We start from the raw sequence: 16,118 nt of genomic DNA on the forward strand, positions 1-16,118 counted from the left end.
AGTTATTCTCACACATCCCACCACCCCTCCATATATGACCGCAGATCGATTTCCTCCGGCCGCAGCACATGCGGCGTCAAGTCCGCATTTTGCATCGTCTCTCGCGTCGTCCATCCATTGCCAAAGTACGCAAACCGATTGCCGCTGGGGTTGGTGTAGGTGTACTCCCAGTCCTCCCATCGGGGATCCCGACGCAGATAGTTGAGATGCGCCGCGCTACCGGGGAACAACCCGTGGATGCGTCCCCCGGGACGACCTCCGTTGTACCATGACCGGCAGTTCTTCTGGCCCGGCGTGGAGTCATCGTTCCCCGTCCACACGGTCCGGGGGTAGAATCGATCGCAGTACTCGATAAAGTCATCAGCGGCCTGTTTGGAGGGCGCCAACGACTGGATGCCTTGGCTGCGAATCTTGCGCAATATCTTGGCAATATACGTGATCTGGTTCTCGAGACTATTGGGCACGCTGCCACCGTGGCCGGTGGAATGTGGTCCTCCGATCCATAGCAGATTAGGGAATCCCGGGGTGGCCACCCCAAGATAGTTGTAGGGGAATCCCCAAAGGCCATCGTGTTTCCAGGCTGTCTTGAGGTCGATGCCGTCGGCAATGATGGAAAAGGGCGGCGCATGGTCAACATTGGCCCCCGTGGCGCAGATGACCACGTCAACAGGCCGCTCCTGGCCATCGACTGTCACAATTCCTGTGGACGTGAACCGCTGGATAGGCGTCTGGATATAGCTGACGTTAGGCTTGGTCAGCGCCTCGAGATACCCCGGTCCAGGCGTGGGACGACGACAGTTGGGCGGGAAATCGGGGATGATCAAGTCACCCAATTCGGGCTTGTCGATGACGCGTCCCAGCATCAACTGCGTCCACTTCTCGCGCTGTTCGAGGTTTTCCGGTGAGTTTTTGAAAATGGCCCCAAAGCGGGAAAAGTATCCTTGTTCGATAGATTTGCGGTATTGCTGGTATCGCTCGGAGTCCTTAAAGGTTTCGCGTTGCTCAGGAGGAATAATGTTTGGCTCGAGCCGACGCACGCCGGTGGTGCCAAATGAATCGGCGACCCAGGTGCGGTTGCGAGCGTAGTGGTCAACGTGGTGAGCCAGTGGCTGGATAGAGGGCAGCACTTGCAGTCCCGAGGCACCGTTGCCGATCAGCGCGATGCGTCTCCCCTGTAGTTCCACGTCGTGTTGCCAGTGTGACGAGTGGAAGAGCTTTCCTTGGTATTGGTTTATACCTTCATAGTTGGGCAATTGCCAGTCGTTAAAGTGACCGATAGCATTGATGAGTACATCTAGCTCTTCTTGATATGTCTAGATACGTCAGTTCAAGTCTGATAATGAACAAGAGGTCCGGTACCTTGTTGTTCTTCAAATCCTGTATAGTGACACGCCATTTAGCAAGCTGGGGAATCCACTCCGCCCTCTCAACCTTCTGCTGCAGCCGTAGATGTCGATAGACGTCGTACTTGCGCGCCACGCCCTGCCAGTATTCGCGGATTTCTGCGCCCTGGGCAAATTCCTCTGTCCATTGTGTGTTGGGCGCAAATCCAGATTGGTAGACATGAGCCGGGATATCGCATCGAACACCTGGATATGTGTTCTCGAACCTGTTCTGTCAGCGCGATAGAGAGCGATCTGAGAGATGTCCTACCAGGTGCCTCCCTACGGGTCGTGAGTATGGGTCATTGACCATTCTAAGGAGGGAACATAACGTACTACGTCTGCATTCTTGTCATAGATCTTCAAATCCAGACCCGGTAACTTGGCAGGAAAGAGCACGCCCGCTGTGATGCCTGCTAGCCCAGCGCCGATCACACCAACTTTGATCGGTCGAACCTGGTCAATCGGATGCTCTTCAATCTCAAATGCTGGTTTACTCTCGGGGGACTTCACATTCACAGGGACCGCATCCACAGCTGAAGGACTGTATGCATCTCGGGTTAAGAATGGAAGCGTTGTGGCTGCAACAAGAGGTCCTTTGACGGCCATGGTGATCTTAGCTTCGATGTATGCTACTGAGCTCTGACGATAACTTTGCCATATAAATATCATAGCCTGCAACGACGAAAGGGCGCTCTACTTACCAATGCGGGGATTATAGCGTCTAGCGATCGTCTCTACACGCCATCCATTGCGTATCTGAGGTCTTCGAGCCCGAATCGGCTTGCCCCTGCACCGCTCCGGATAGCGCATCACATCATAGTGGACCGCAATTGTGTCACGTAGACTTTTGCAATTTGCAGTATTTTATTTTGTGAGTAATTATTCTACGCCTTATCTCGTCTCCAATTGACTCTGTCGATATCTGCGTCTCCATGGGTATGCGAGATCGGAGTCTCCAATTCATGTTGTCATCCTGTATAGCTAGCATCGATTGGCTATTCCTTTCCATCTACGTCTATTTTTCACAACTTATGCAAGGGACAGTGATTGTGTTACGCTGATCTATCTATCTGCATCGAATTTTTTCCACATCCCATCAATCATCTCGTGTCGCTTCAGCGCCCAGTCAAATATAGGATACCACTCATTCTTGCGATATGCTTCGTACAAGCGGGCAATATTCTGCGCAAAAGCAGGCAAAAATTCCACTCATCCGACACCGGTACGACCTTCTCAATCTTCCCTGTCTCATTACAGTAGATCTCCAGCTTAGTCCCCGACAGTTCTAGGGTCTAAAAGGTACATACTTGGCAGAGGGTCATCGAGGTCTAACCGGAAGAAGGTAGTTCTGGCTCCGGTTTCAGACCTTAGGAAGTTAAACTCTAGACCTCACTAAGCTACGTCCAGTACATCCATACTCCAGCGAGTGTTCCACTACGAAATCTACGCCAGCTGTCTGTTGGGTTTAGAGGCTTGAAACCGGATCGATCGTACGAGATTTCAAACATTCAGGGGTTATTCTGGTGTGTCATATCTGGCAGCAACGGACGAATGATGCGTGTATTTCCTGACGTGGCATGCAGCGGAAGCGGGGTTATACTAAGTATTCATAGAATTTCCTCATTCCAGACATATGTCAGCATCGAATTTATCACCTATAGAGTACTTTCAATAATACATGCCTCTACAGTTAGGTTGTACCGTATACTCCACTACAATCCAAGCATTAAAGGCATGAGATAACGATAGACACAAAGACGAGGTTCCAGCCCACCTGCATGATGACATAGCTCGGGACCATTATCCCCACCGAGTTGAATAATATATTAAACGTAGAACCTGCAGCAGAAACAGGACTTTTTCTCCTCCCAAACCTGAATCTAAGACGAATAGAAACGGCGATTTCACTCGAACCCCGCCTTTCTCGCCTTGAATGCACCAGTCTAGCCGGGGTTGTACTGGGAATTCTTTTCCTGAATACATATTCATGCTTACCACGCTGGGTATTGGACGAATAACCGTGCCGTAGCTAAGGACATTACCTAGGGCGGTATTCCTCACTCCCCTTTCCACCACTTTGACATTCTAGCATGTCGACGACGTCCACCACCCGTCGAGTGATGGCAACTGCACTATCAAACGAGGTGAATTACCCCAGCACTGTTTCAAACCGTCACGGAAGTCCAGGAAATCGTCTGGGAACCATAACAGTAATGATAACCTCGATATTATGTTCCACACGTAAGCTCATAATCCCACCCTCGATCTCCAGTAGGAAATATTCGACACTGACTCTCCTTATCGAGACCATCCGCAGGAATGTGCTGGAAACGATCCTCCCAATCTCCTCACCAATAACAAGCTGTCTTATATTTCGCAGGGTCGGAGAATACACAGCCCGTAGTCCCACGATTGCTTTTGCACTATGCATAGTGCCAATGAAGCCATTTCTCAGGCGACTGCCACGTTGCGACCCAGTGGCCATTCCACATATATCGACTTCCCGGCAATCCGGCTCGGACGGACTGAAACTATTATCATCCAGGCTAGTTACCTACATTTGGAAAATCCAAGTTTTATTCGGAATGCATAGATTAAAGCTCCCATATGCCAGCTCTCAGCACCATCCACACAGCACGAATCGGATGATCCCAGGTTAAGGTGATGAACAACTCTGTCTTCTACCCATTGGCGCTTTCCCAAGCACGTGCGAAAATTTTATCTCTTTGATTATAGTATTTTAAGCGATGGAGAATGGTCGCGATGGAGAATGGTCAACCCCTCTGTTTTAGCGGTAGAGAATGCGATCTCCCCTTGATGGAGACGTGTCTTGGGCATTTTGGGGAAAGAAAGCGGCGGGGTTGTCGAGCGTCGTGTAATGGCGACCAGATCAAAACTTGCGGTCCACAATGGCCACGGAATGAAAAGAACGGCAAGAAACGCCTACAGATTCTCCAATTGCTGATTTTAGTATCCCATATTCACAAGGGACTCAGCTACTATATAGCGACCCGAATAGTATGATTCGCACACCTCCGAACTTCCCCGTATCTCCCGACGTGGTGATGTCATCCACATGAACAAGCTCTAGCACTGCTGGGTGAAAACTGGTTCCTGATGTAGCCCTGGTAGTTGAAATCCGCAATGCATTGTACGACAGTTTATTAATAAATACATAAGGGTTATCCAATATCGGCCGAGGTATCACGGAGAGCACCTTGTTGAAGCACTGCAATCGAAATAGTTCTAGTTACGATGAGGGTATTGTATATATTCACGCCTCTATTACTGTGTCTCCTATGGAGCTATAGTGGTGTGTGTGATATGGTACACATGCACCGCAAGTCCAATGTTTCCCCAGTTGTTTTGACCGTGCAGAAAAAAAGTGGCAACCAGTCCAGTCCTTTGCTATATGGGGTCATGTTTGAGGTGAGTTATCCATTTACTATTCCAACTACTACTGCTACCGGAAAGGAGCGGACGTTTATCTGTATAGGAAATGGATCGCTCAGGTATAACGTTCCAACCCTGTCCGTGATATCGGCTGATACAATTAGGTGACGGAGGAATCCATGGTCAATTGCTGCGAAACAATGGATTTCAGGGTACCAATCCCGGATTAACAGCTTACTCTGCGGTGGGAGATGTGGAAATATCGCAGGATATGCTCAACCCTCTCAGCGATGCAATAACCTCCACTCTCCAGGTTCAAGTAATGCCGTGGGAGACTGGGTTTGCTGGGTTCGTCAACAAGGGATATAACGGCGTACCAGTGATGAACGCGACGTACAGGTGTGAATTTTGGATGAGGGGCGAGTACTCAGATGTGATTACTCTCCAGCTCGTGGGCATATCCAGTGATATTGTGTATGCGGCGCACAATATGACCGTGAATAGCACGTCGAGGTCCTTCACGCGTTATGAAACTACATTTAATTCCACTGCGTCCCCCGATGGCGATAACGAGTTCCGCTTGTTGTTTGACGGGTCAAAAGTACCGGGCATGAAGTTGAACTTTGGGTTGATCCAATTATTCCCACCGACATATCACTCGAGGTAAAGTCGACAATCTTGTCTAGTGCTTGGTTGACCTGTGCAACAGAGCCAATGGCTTGCGGGAGGATCTGACCGCTGTCCTTGAGGACATGAAGCCATCCTTTCTTAGATTCCCAGGGGGAAATAACCTGTATGGATTTCTCTGAATGTCAAAGTGACATGCTTATTTAAATCAGGGAAGGTCTCCAGACTGACACGCGATGGGCGTGGAATCGGACCATTGGACCTGTTGTCGACCGTCCTGGGAGAGAGTAAGAGACGGTAATTCTAGGTAGACTCTGCGACTAATGCTCGCCAGGTGACTGGTTCTATCCAAATACTGATGCGCTAGGTGAGTTTCCATATGACTGGATCCCTTGTAGATACTGATCCCCAGGCCTGGATGAATATCTATGGTGGTGTCAGGACATGGGCATGGAACCCGTGCTGGCTGTCTGGGACGGGAAATCGTTCGGCGGCATCTTGACGGGATCGGACCTTCAACCCTATGTGGATGATATTCTGGATGAACTGGAGGTGGGTTATTCATCATTTCAGAGTGACTATGTCTAACGAAGAACGCAGTATCTACTTGGTCCGCCAAACAGCACGTACGGAGGCATGCGTGCAAGCAATGGTCGAGAGGACCCATGGTCCGTTCGGTACATCGAAATCGGCAACGAGGACGACTTCTCCGGTGGCTGCAATACATATCCGGATCGATTCCAGCAGATCTATAATGCCATTAGTGAAAAGTACCCGCAGCTTACGATCGTCGCGTCGACCATAGACGGACGATGTCTCCCGGAGGCGTTGCCTGGGATTATATATGACTACCATTACTACCGCCGACCGGATGAACTGGCTGCCATGTTCGATGAATGGGACAACCAGCCTCGATCCCAGCCTGTCATGGTGGGTGAGTATGGGTGCCGAAATACGAGTCAGGAAAGGGGAGTGTTCTGGTCTTTCGTCCAGTGCAGCTGCAGCGAGGCCGTCCATATGATCGGACTGGAGAGGAACAGTGACGTGGTCAAGATGGCAGCATATACTCCTCTGCTTCAGCATTTTGGGTTCACCCAGTGGTCGGTACGTTCTTGATAACACCCGATAGTCGTTTGATTCAGGCTGATATCAGCCAGCCGACCCTGTACGGGTTCGATTCGGGCCCAGACTCGATCACGCTGTCGACTTCGTACTACGTGCAGAAGATGTTCTCGACCAACCGTGGCACGACCATTCTACCTGTTAAAACCACTGCTGAGTTTGGGCCACTGTACTGGGTTGCTTCGAGAGCCAATAGCACATACTACGTCAAGTTGGCGAACTATGGCGAGGAAAAGCAAACAGTCCATGTGCAAGTGCCGGACACTCGGTCGGGGAGACTGGAGATGCTCTCAGGGCCCCGGGATGCTAGCAACCGGCCGCACAATATCACTGTCCAGCCTAGTGTGCAGAAGGTGACGAACCAGAGAGGGAGCTACAAGTTTGATATGGCTGCATGGGCTGTGGCGGTTCTCGCTGTGTCATGAGCGACTATATGGATATTGCTTCTTAATGCATATTGCGGTATTATTTTGTCAATAGTAATCAAACTGCATTGCTGCTGCTTCAGTCTGCTAGTTCCTTAGCTCTTACTCTGCGTCAGCACACTCAGCCGTTGACACTGGCAGAAATCGATAACTCCGTGCCAACCGCTGCTGTTGTGCATCGTCGACCGGTCAGATCACTCCAGTCATCATCCATCGAGCCTGATCCCCAGCCAGAAAACGCACTGCCACTCCCAAGTCACATCTATTGCCCTTCGTCTTCAACAGACTGCGATTCCAACGAGCCTCTCTGGCCTCAGTACCCAGCCTTTTGCATACAACACTGGTGTACATACCATGCCGGGACAGACGCAGTTCATCGGATGCCGTCCGTCGCACGATGCGCGGCCATCGCCTTGGTCATATTGACAATAGCTGCCTTGCTCCTCGGATAGAGCATATGTGGTGTAGTTACTACCTGGTAGGCCCGCTACTCTGCCCATACTCACAATACTCCCTCGGTATCCGGCCGATACATCATTGCGACATATCTCCAGCACAACATATTTGACTATTATCGCCATACTCGAGGCATTCAGATGCAGATGGCCCGCCCACAGCTCTATATCCACTGTCTCCGCCGGGCCAGGCGCGCCCACAACACCGACACTGCGTTGCCGTAGTCGGACGCACTCGTCACGTCAGCCTGGACCACGATAGCAGCGCCCTTGCCTTCTTCCTCAATCATCTGGACCGTTCGCTCCGCAAGGGAGAGTTAGATATCGACACAGACCATGGTACATCATCCTCGGCTAGCAGAACGGCTGCTGCGCGACCGCTGCCGATGCCGTCGCCTGAGGCTCGGGCGCCAGTCCGAAGGTGCGCGACCGACCAGCGACCGCTGAGGTCGGATGACAGGACCAGGGGATTGATCGGTATATTGATTGAGATTTACCTTGGATCTTTATCGATCTAGGATAATAATGGTTCCAGTAAACAGAGCGAACTGGGTTTATTCATATCGTTGAGCCGAGGTTGAGTCCCGCTGTCGCTAGATTTACGAATATTTCCTCTGCACCTCTCCAAATGCGATGCCAATGCGGACGGGGTACGGGGCTGGATTCTTGTCAAAACGCCTACGGATCGATCTATGATCTTAGCCCATCTGACTTTCTACAATCTCACTTATATTGAATCGGTGACCCAAATAAGCAAAAGTCGGGGACCCAAATAATGAAATATCGGGGACCCAAATAGTCAAAAGGAAGCGACATGAAGCATGGATACAAAACCTCGCGTTACCCCTCTCTTTGACAACTCATTCTTCGATTCACGATGTCTCGACTCTCCGACTATTGTCTTCTTGCCTTCGACGTCTACGGCACACTGGTGAACTGGGAAGGTGGCATTCTAGCCGCCATCCAGCCTATCCTTACCCAACACAATGTCTCCGTCTCCAAGGAGGACATCCTCCAAACATTCCAAGACCTAGAGCATGATCAACAAACCCAAACCCCAGATCTGGTATACTCGGACCTCCTCGCGACCATCTATCCACCTCTCCTACAGAAGCTAGGTCTACCCACTCCCACAGCCGAAGAAAGTAAATCCTTCGGCGAATCAGTAGGAAATTGGCCCGCGTTCCCAGACACAGTGGATGCATTACGACGACTTTCAAAACACTACAAACTGGTGGTTCTATCCAACGTGGACCGCGCGTCGTTCGCAAAGACCAACGCAGGCAGTTTGCAAGACGTGCCGTTCGATCTGGTGCTCACGGCACAGGATATCGGGTCGTATAAGCCGGATCGACGCAATTTCGAGTACATGTTGCGGGCTGTGGAGGAGAAGTTCGGGGTGGAGATCGGACAGGTGCTGCAGACGGCGCAGAGCCAGTTCCATGATCATTATCCTGCGAAGAAGGCGGGGATCAAGTCGGTGTGGATTGTGCGACCGGGGGCGATCATTGGGAGGGTGGAAGAGGAGGTGTACGATTGGAAGTTTGACACGTTGGGGGAGATGGCGGATGCGTTGGAGAGGGAGCTGTAGTATATATGGACAAACTCATCGTGTGACATCGCATTGTTCGGCTACTCTTCTATAAACAGAAGTATCATGCCATAGATATGTATTCTAGAGGGTAATTCTATCCTGAAGCACTCGCAAAAGTAGTTGAATATAACCTAAATGCAGAACTCCGTGCACAAGAGCCAATTATCGGCCAAGACCCTACTTAGAAATAAGTCCCATGCTCTGTTTGGTGCGTAATTGGACCGCACAGCACAAATTATACAGCATGTGTAGCGTTGGCGTGTCAACGCTATGAGCCTGTGCCTCTCGAACCACTTCTCCCAGGATATTCTCATGCTCGATCAAATTGCCCTACAAGGTTAGCATCACCCCCCTACCAAAGAATCAATAACTCACCTTCCGTATATCCATCAGCATACTGGGTGAAATCCGCTGTTCGACCGGATTACTAGCGATTGTTGTCTCGATAATACCATCCGGCAACTGCTGTCCAAGCGCAGCAGCAACCTGAATGACCTCGCGCATCGCCGGACGGACCAATGTCTCCATACTCCGCTGTTCCAGCTGCAAAGTCCCCGTATCCAGTCCCGTTAAAGCACAGATGGGATTCAAGGTAGCGTTGTAGACAAGCTTTCGCCATCGATCGAGCGCAACGTCCTCGTCAAATCGGCACCTCGTCTTACCACCAGCAGAGTACATCCGGACGAAATTCTTGGCTGCGGACACTGAGTCACCGGTCGGAAGAGAAGGGTTCGAAAACGCCCCGATATTCAGCACGTCCGGCTGCTTGTGCTGGATCACCCCCGGGGCAATCTCATGGGCATCGGTACGACTTACCCCGGAGAGCACAACGTTGTCAGGGAATCGGGCCATAAAGGGACGCTCGATGTTGAGTCCATTCTGGATCAGTACGATGACGGTATGACCGGGAGCCACAGCGGAGGCAATTATATCTGGCAGAGTTGGCGAGGAGTCGGGGACGTTCTTCGTGCAGCAGACGATGTAATCGAATCGGTCAAAAGAATGATGAGGGACTGCATTCAAGACTGCGCGAATTAGCTGGACTGCGTTTCTCTTGTCAAGGACGTGTAATACCCCCGGTCGGTCGCCAATTCGACACTTTCCCGTGGTCGCACGAGTCGATCGTGAACCCATTTTCAACCACGGCCTTGTAATTCGATCGCAACACGCAGGATACCTGTGCTTGATGGCCAGTCTCGAGATTCAGGGCGGCAATGGTGCCAATGCCTCCGCTACCGACCAGGAGAACTCGGAATTTGGTCATATTGGTGGACGGAGAGTGAGGGGTAGGACTAACAGTGGGGAGGAACTATTGGGAGCCACTCCACAGCTTCACCTTTGCCTCGGATCGACAATCTTAGCGATCAGGACACACTTAATGCATCGTCACTGGGAATTTCAGGTAATTCCTTCCATATATCCAATCTGATGGAATGGAAGAGACTTTTTACTAGGTAAAATGCACCGATTGTCATGACGTAGTCGGCCCGAGACCGTGGACGGACGCCGACTGTCTTCCGATCTTTGCACCTTTCAAATCCTCCGACTTTCTCTCTCCACCATTGTGACACGTACGCGTGAAAAATGCCCGATTCCTCTGCCCAGGCGTCTACGAGTGCACCAAAAGATGCACGACGTTCATTCTCTCTTCCCGCCTGGTTGGATCACTTCAATGCACGCGACCTGAAGGTGTTATTTCGCTGCTGGGCCGCCACATGGGTGGCGTCCCTGCTGATCTTTATTGGACCTTCCCTGCACGCAATCGGCATCAGCGCGTATTTCGCGGGAATAACGCTGTACATCGTGCCTCCAGGAACAATTTTCTTCATCTATCTGCTTGCGTCGGTCTCACTGCTCTTTGGCATGTGTCTTGCCTGGGGATGGGGACTAATCACCATGAAGGCGGCGCTGGCAGCGCGACCGGCTTCCGAGACCCAGGCGCTTCTCCAAGCCTTGCGACAACAAGTCATGACTGAGGCTCAACAGACGGGACAATCTACAGCTTACCTGTCGAAAAGCTAGTCTACGACGGCTTCATGCTCGACGCTCGTGTCACGGTTGTGTACTACGTCATGATCTGTGTATTCATATATGCCTTGTCGCGACTGCGCGCCGCGAACCCCAAGTTCGCCCTGGCGCAGGTATTTGGCGTTATCGTCTCCGACCTCTTCCTCATGTACGGCCCGATTCTCACCTCATTCAATGGCTTGTTGGCAAGGGTACTCGTCCTGCCGGGCTCCATTGGTATCGGTCTAGGCGTGGCGTGCAACATTATATTCTTCCCCAGTCAGCCTCACACGCGGTGCTGGTTAAAATGGAGACCCTTGTGCGCATCGGACAGAAGTCGTTGCAGTGTACTCGTGCGCGCCTTTCCAGTGAGCCTGTTGATCTGGCAGATCTCGAGGGCACCAAGTCCAAAATGATTGCGTTGTTCAAGGCGATGACGCCCATGCTGGGCTTCCTTCCGCTCGACGTGTCCTGGGGCCGGTGGAGTCCCGACGATGTCAAGATGTTGCATGAATCCCTGCGACGGGCCATGTTCACAAACGTGTCATTGCTGGACTTTCACATCGTTCATATGAGGACATACCAAAAGCTGGAGAACCTATCATCGCTTGAGACAGATTATAGCATCTCGACGGAGGAGAAACCCCCGCAGGCCGTTGGTCAGCATCAACTACAGGAGAGCAGCCATCTGATAGACGCGCTAAATACCCCCGAAGCAATGGATATGCGCCGTCAAACGCGAGAAGCACTCCGACAAACGACAGCAGAGGTGTTGCGGGACTGCTCAGAGTCGCTGACGCTTGTTGCCGAGTGCATCCACACCGTCAACTCGCGTTATTGGTTTCGACGGGTTCCACAGAGCCAGATCGACAAACTGGTTACTCGAGGACAGACACTACGCGAAACCCTCCGAACAGCACGGGGCAGATTTATGACGGAGACAACTGAGCGACTGCTCGATAACCATTCCGATCTGTTTGACGAGGAAGGCACGTTGAAATCCGCCGAATCCGTAGGGCCATATGCCCTGCGTGGACTGATGCTGGGTATGGTAGTCGAGGAGCGCGTCCTTGGAGCAGCAGAGAGTTTGGAGAACCTCCTGGACCATATTGTTCGCCTTCTGCAGACTCGCACCAAAGTGCGCGTATGGTTGCCTACGCGCTTAAGGGATGCAATCTCTTGGGTAACCAATACGGATGCGCCAGCCCCGGTGGCAGGTTTATCTGCCACCGAGGGAACCGATCCAGACGTAATTGAAAGCCAGAGCAAAGAGGCGTATCGACGCCTGCGCATCAGTCAGGGGTATGGACGGCCAGTGCGACGAAACGCCCTGAGTCGCGGCATTGTTGCTGTGTTTCGCTGGCTGACCAACCCAGGCGGGATGTATGCTCTGCGCATGGTAATCGTGACGATTGCCACGGCCATCCCGTCGGCTCTCCCGCACTCTGCTGGATTCTACTATCGCGAAAAGGGTATCTGGCTCGCCATCACGGCGCAGACCACCATCCTCGTGTACATGGCCGACTTTACCTTGTCTCTGATCGGTCGATGCATTGGCACCGTGCTCGGCGGCGTCCTGGGTATGGTGGCTTGGTATATCGGGTCCGGCCACGGGCCCGGCAATGCATACGGACTGGCTGCTATCACGGCAGCGATGACAGTCGTCTTGATGTGGTGGCGTCTCTATCTTCCGCCGGCATTCATGATGGCGGCCATTATGAGCGGCGTCACATTCATGCTGGTCATCGGATTCAGCTATGACGACACGCATACACCGCAGTACGGACTCCCAGGGCACGGCTACACCGCGTTCTACAAGCGATTGGTGACCGTTCTGCTGGGATTTGTGGCGGCCTTCGTCGTGCAAATCTTTCCCCGCCCTCCATCTGCGACGCGACACACATGCAAGACACTATCGAACACAGTCAACACGCTATCCGACCACTACGCGCTACTCCTCTCTCACTGGGGCCGCACCGACGCCAACGGCAGCAGTCCTCTCGGGTCTGTGGCCGAGGAAATCTCGCTCAGCATCGCAGAGACCCTCGATTCTCTCCAAGGCAGTATTAGAATCCTGAAGCTAGAAATGAGCATCGGACCCTTTGATTCGCAAACCGTCGACCAGACCCGCCGTCTTTGTCAGGAGATGAACCAAGGACTGGGTCGACTACTTGATTTATCCAGCACCTTGCCGATAGACTTCCAAACGCGGCTCGCGCGCAACGTGGGAATTCTCGACCACCGTCGAATCGGCGACATCATGGCCGTGCTTAGTGTCATCGCACAGGCGTTGAGACTGGGGAATCCGCTTCCAGAGAGACTGCCCACGCCGTTAGTCAAACGGTGTCATGAGTCGTGGCAGGCGGGACAAAATGAGCAGCGGTTGACAATTGCATTGGTACGAGATGAGAATTATCGACGGTACTGCGTGGCTGTGAGCTCGTACTTGAAGTTTCTGGGGGCGATTGATGATCTGGTGTTGGTTTTGAAGAGAGCGTTGGGTGAGTCTCATATTGTCGGACAGTGGGATGATGCCAGTGTTTGAAGAAATATATATATATATGTAAAGAGTTTATGAGCTGAAGATGTACATGTTAAATACCAATTGTTATAATATATTAAATAGCCATAGCTAATAGATTATTGTTTGCATTGACTTACGGAGGACGGGCATGTAGACCACATTTCAATCGATAGATAATAAACATAAATCAACCAGATATAAAACATATATAAATCTATCAAGATATATTATACGCAGAATGTCCACCACATCATAATACATTTAAAAATGCTCATTATATACCTTTGCATATCCATTCGTCTCCCAGAACGGCGGCTTATCATCCTTCGAATCCAACCATCCGAACGGATCAATCAGCGTCACCAACCACGGTCGATTATCCTTCCACCCCGGACCTCCAATTCCGTGATCCCGTCCTGCGCTAGATATGTACTCTTATGTTGGGGAGATATCGTCTGGGATGCCACAGATTCCACATGAGTGTATTAACCAGCATGACAGCCGCCTCAAAACATAGAAAACCACTCATAACGCAGAATATAACTGATCTCCTCACCATCCTTCAAGCTCTCAGGCCCAAGCGACGAGAACCCGAAATGTTCCACGATGCGATAAACACAGCGAATCAAGATCAAAAAGGTACTGATATACAGCGTCCAAAGCGGGACTGACACGCGTCTTGTCCAAATTCCATCTCTAACGCAACGGCGTTGGAATATAGCAGCCAGGACGCAGAAAAGCAGTAGAACACCTACCTGGACGATCAACGATGCTTTCATGAGTATTTCCCCTGTCTTTCGACGGGATTCTGGCAGTTTATGATTGGCTAGGTTGGATACGCCCAGGGCGTTCATGACTTCCACAATGGTGGATAGCATACCGAAGGTAGTGAAGACGCGGCCAGGATGCATCGGGGAGTGATAGGGGATATAGTATAGTACGTGTCCGAGGATATGGTAATTGGCTAGTTCGAGGATAGGGCTGTATAGATAGGTAGTAAGTATAAGGTTAAAACATCCATATTTGGGGATACTTACGGAGCCATGTAGATCATGCAAGTGCTAACGATATAGACGGCGAGATTGGCATCGCTGTCCATGTAATTAAACGCGCCGTATTCGCGTGTTGCAAAGCCGATGGTAAACATGATACAGCAGGCGATATGCAACCACATCAACTTGAAGCATTTGTATCGACTAGGATCGTTAGTTCCTTTCCGTAGGATAATGTGCTATAACTTACTGGCATTGCCATAGATGGAAAAGGCCAGAGATGGTAAAGCCAAAAGTAAAAATAATTGGTGCCCATTTGTTCGGAGCGTAGATGTAGAGGCTCCCTGGGACTACATTCTCTTGCGCCATATTGAAGTCATGTTGATATGAACTATGTTAGAGGCAGGGATGAACCCAGATATATATAGCAGAGTTGATCAATCTCACACGGCTCAGGAGCCTCTATTCAACTTAACCACTGCATGGACCCAGGTACAGCTACTCTCAGATCAGCCACAAGTATATACTAGGACAAGCTCTGGAACAAGTTGAGGTGAATGCTGTAGGATTACTACCCGATCGGGAAATGCCTATACCAACCACTTGTTAGCCCCAAAAGGGATAAAACGGTGGCTAAGAAACCGAACAGGTATTGACACGCTCTGACATCAGGATTGGCTCATGTTTGCGCCCAAGTTAAGTCTATGATGCCATAATTCCACCATCCATTCTGATAAGAGTCAGCTATGGCTTCCCCACGGGATTCCTATCATGAAGTGATAGCTACACGGAGCGCAGTCAATTACCCAATAAGCCCGTATGCGGTGCTTCAGGACGATCACCTATGGGCTAAATCCTGACAGGGCTGAGCATGAGTCTTTTGGTCCCAATATTGCGTCGCTTAACAAAAGCCAATCAGCGTCCTACAAATTATTCTGAGAGGTGGACTCGAAATGGAGTGACGCATACCCTCCTATGACCAATCAGCCACATCTGACGTAGTAGATCTGGTCTAGAATATAAGCGTGATGTTTCCATCACAGTTCAGTTCCCTGAACTCATACACTCTAACCAGTCATGGCCCCACATTCGATCGATACCTTTGTATAAGAAATGAGAACTTACTCAGCGCAGCGAATAGCTTAGAGTACAGGCGATCAGACACGTCAGAGTTCAGCCAAGCACCTTCTTATTCGGCATCTAATGAGCCCAACCCAGACGACATTCTACGTGACTACCACGACTCGGCGGCAGAGTCCACGTCAATCGAAGCATATACCATCCGATTTCCACCCTCTGAATGGCTACTTCCAGTGGAAATTTCACCTCGACTTTCATTTAGGCCCGATAGTCGACAATAAGCATTTCGCCGTATCAACCGCCTTTTTCAGCGGTAAACAGACAATGATGCTGCACACGAACCCATCGGATAAGGACCCTGATTTAGCCTCCATCGAAGGCGACGAAAATATCCATGTTTAATCACCATCCCGTATCCTCCGAATACCCCGTTTAAAGAACCAGTGGTCGAGGCGATGCACCACGCTACTCCGTACACACGCACCCGCCTACCTTCTCAGTTGATATCTGGGGA

At 50.9% G+C, this 16,118-nt stretch overlaps 6 protein-coding genes across 6 annotated transcripts; 3 read left to right on the top strand and 3 right to left on the bottom strand.

Moving 5' to 3' along the window:
* Nucleotides 1-8: 8 nt before the first annotated feature.
* ATNIH1004_001934 (flavin-containing monooxygenase) lies at nt 9-1,991 on the bottom strand (the record flags this gene model as incomplete). Its single annotated transcript, XM_033566629.1, has 3 exons — nt 9-1,313; nt 1,360-1,609; nt 1,693-1,991. The coding sequence occupies 3 exons, from the start codon at nt 1,989-1,991 to the stop codon at nt 9-11; spliced, it is 1,854 nt and encodes a 617-aa protein (XP_033420831.1).
* Nucleotides 1,992-4,718: 2,727 nt separating this feature from the next.
* On the top strand, nt 4,719-6,952 carry ATNIH1004_001935 (uncharacterized protein; the record flags this gene model as incomplete). The annotated part of the gene is made up of 8 exons (XM_033566630.1): nt 4,719-4,814; nt 4,990-5,441; nt 5,631-5,692; nt 5,740-5,772; nt 5,818-5,957; nt 6,006-6,335; nt 6,399-6,509; nt 6,563-6,952. 8 exons carry the CDS (start codon nt 4,719-4,721, stop codon nt 6,950-6,952), a joined length of 1,614 nt encoding a protein of 537 aa, XP_033420832.1.
* A 1,332-nt stretch (nt 6,953-8,284) lies between these two features.
* ATNIH1004_001936 (uncharacterized protein) lies at nt 8,285-8,998 on the top strand (the record flags this gene model as incomplete). Its single annotated transcript, XM_033566631.1, has 1 exon — nt 8,285-8,998. The coding sequence occupies one exon, from the start codon at nt 8,285-8,287 to the stop codon at nt 8,996-8,998; it is 714 nt and encodes a 237-aa protein (XP_033420833.1).
* A 180-nt stretch (nt 8,999-9,178) lies between these two features.
* Nucleotides 9,179-10,265, bottom strand: ATNIH1004_001937 (ketopantoate reductase family protein; the record flags this gene model as incomplete). The annotated part of the gene is made up of 3 exons (XM_033566632.1): nt 9,179-9,331; nt 9,377-10,026; nt 10,076-10,265. The coding sequence occupies 3 exons, from the start codon at nt 10,263-10,265 to the stop codon at nt 9,179-9,181; spliced, it is 993 nt and encodes a 330-aa protein (XP_033420834.1).
* Nucleotides 10,266-10,585: 320 nt separating this feature from the next.
* On the top strand, nt 10,586-13,553 carry ATNIH1004_001938 (uncharacterized protein; the record flags this gene model as incomplete). The annotated part of the gene is made up of 3 exons (XM_033566633.1): nt 10,586-10,966; nt 11,020-11,245; nt 11,293-13,553. The coding sequence occupies 3 exons, from the start codon at nt 10,586-10,588 to the stop codon at nt 13,551-13,553; spliced, it is 2,868 nt and encodes a 955-aa protein (XP_033420835.1).
* A 485-nt stretch (nt 13,554-14,038) lies between these two features.
* On the bottom strand, nt 14,039-14,893 carry ATNIH1004_001939 (uncharacterized protein; the record flags this gene model as incomplete). The annotated part of the gene is made up of 3 exons (XM_033566634.1): nt 14,039-14,513; nt 14,570-14,728; nt 14,775-14,893. The coding sequence occupies 3 exons, from the start codon at nt 14,891-14,893 to the stop codon at nt 14,039-14,041; spliced, it is 753 nt and encodes a 250-aa protein (XP_033420836.1).
* Nucleotides 14,894-16,118: the final 1,225 nt, after the last annotated feature.

This window comes from Aspergillus tanneri (assembly GCF_003426965.1).
Source record: "Aspergillus tanneri strain NIH1004 chromosome Unknown AapTan_10_pilon_pilon_pilon, whole genome shotgun sequence".
NCBI lineage: Eukaryota > Fungi > Ascomycota > Eurotiomycetes > Eurotiales > Aspergillaceae > Aspergillus > Aspergillus tanneri.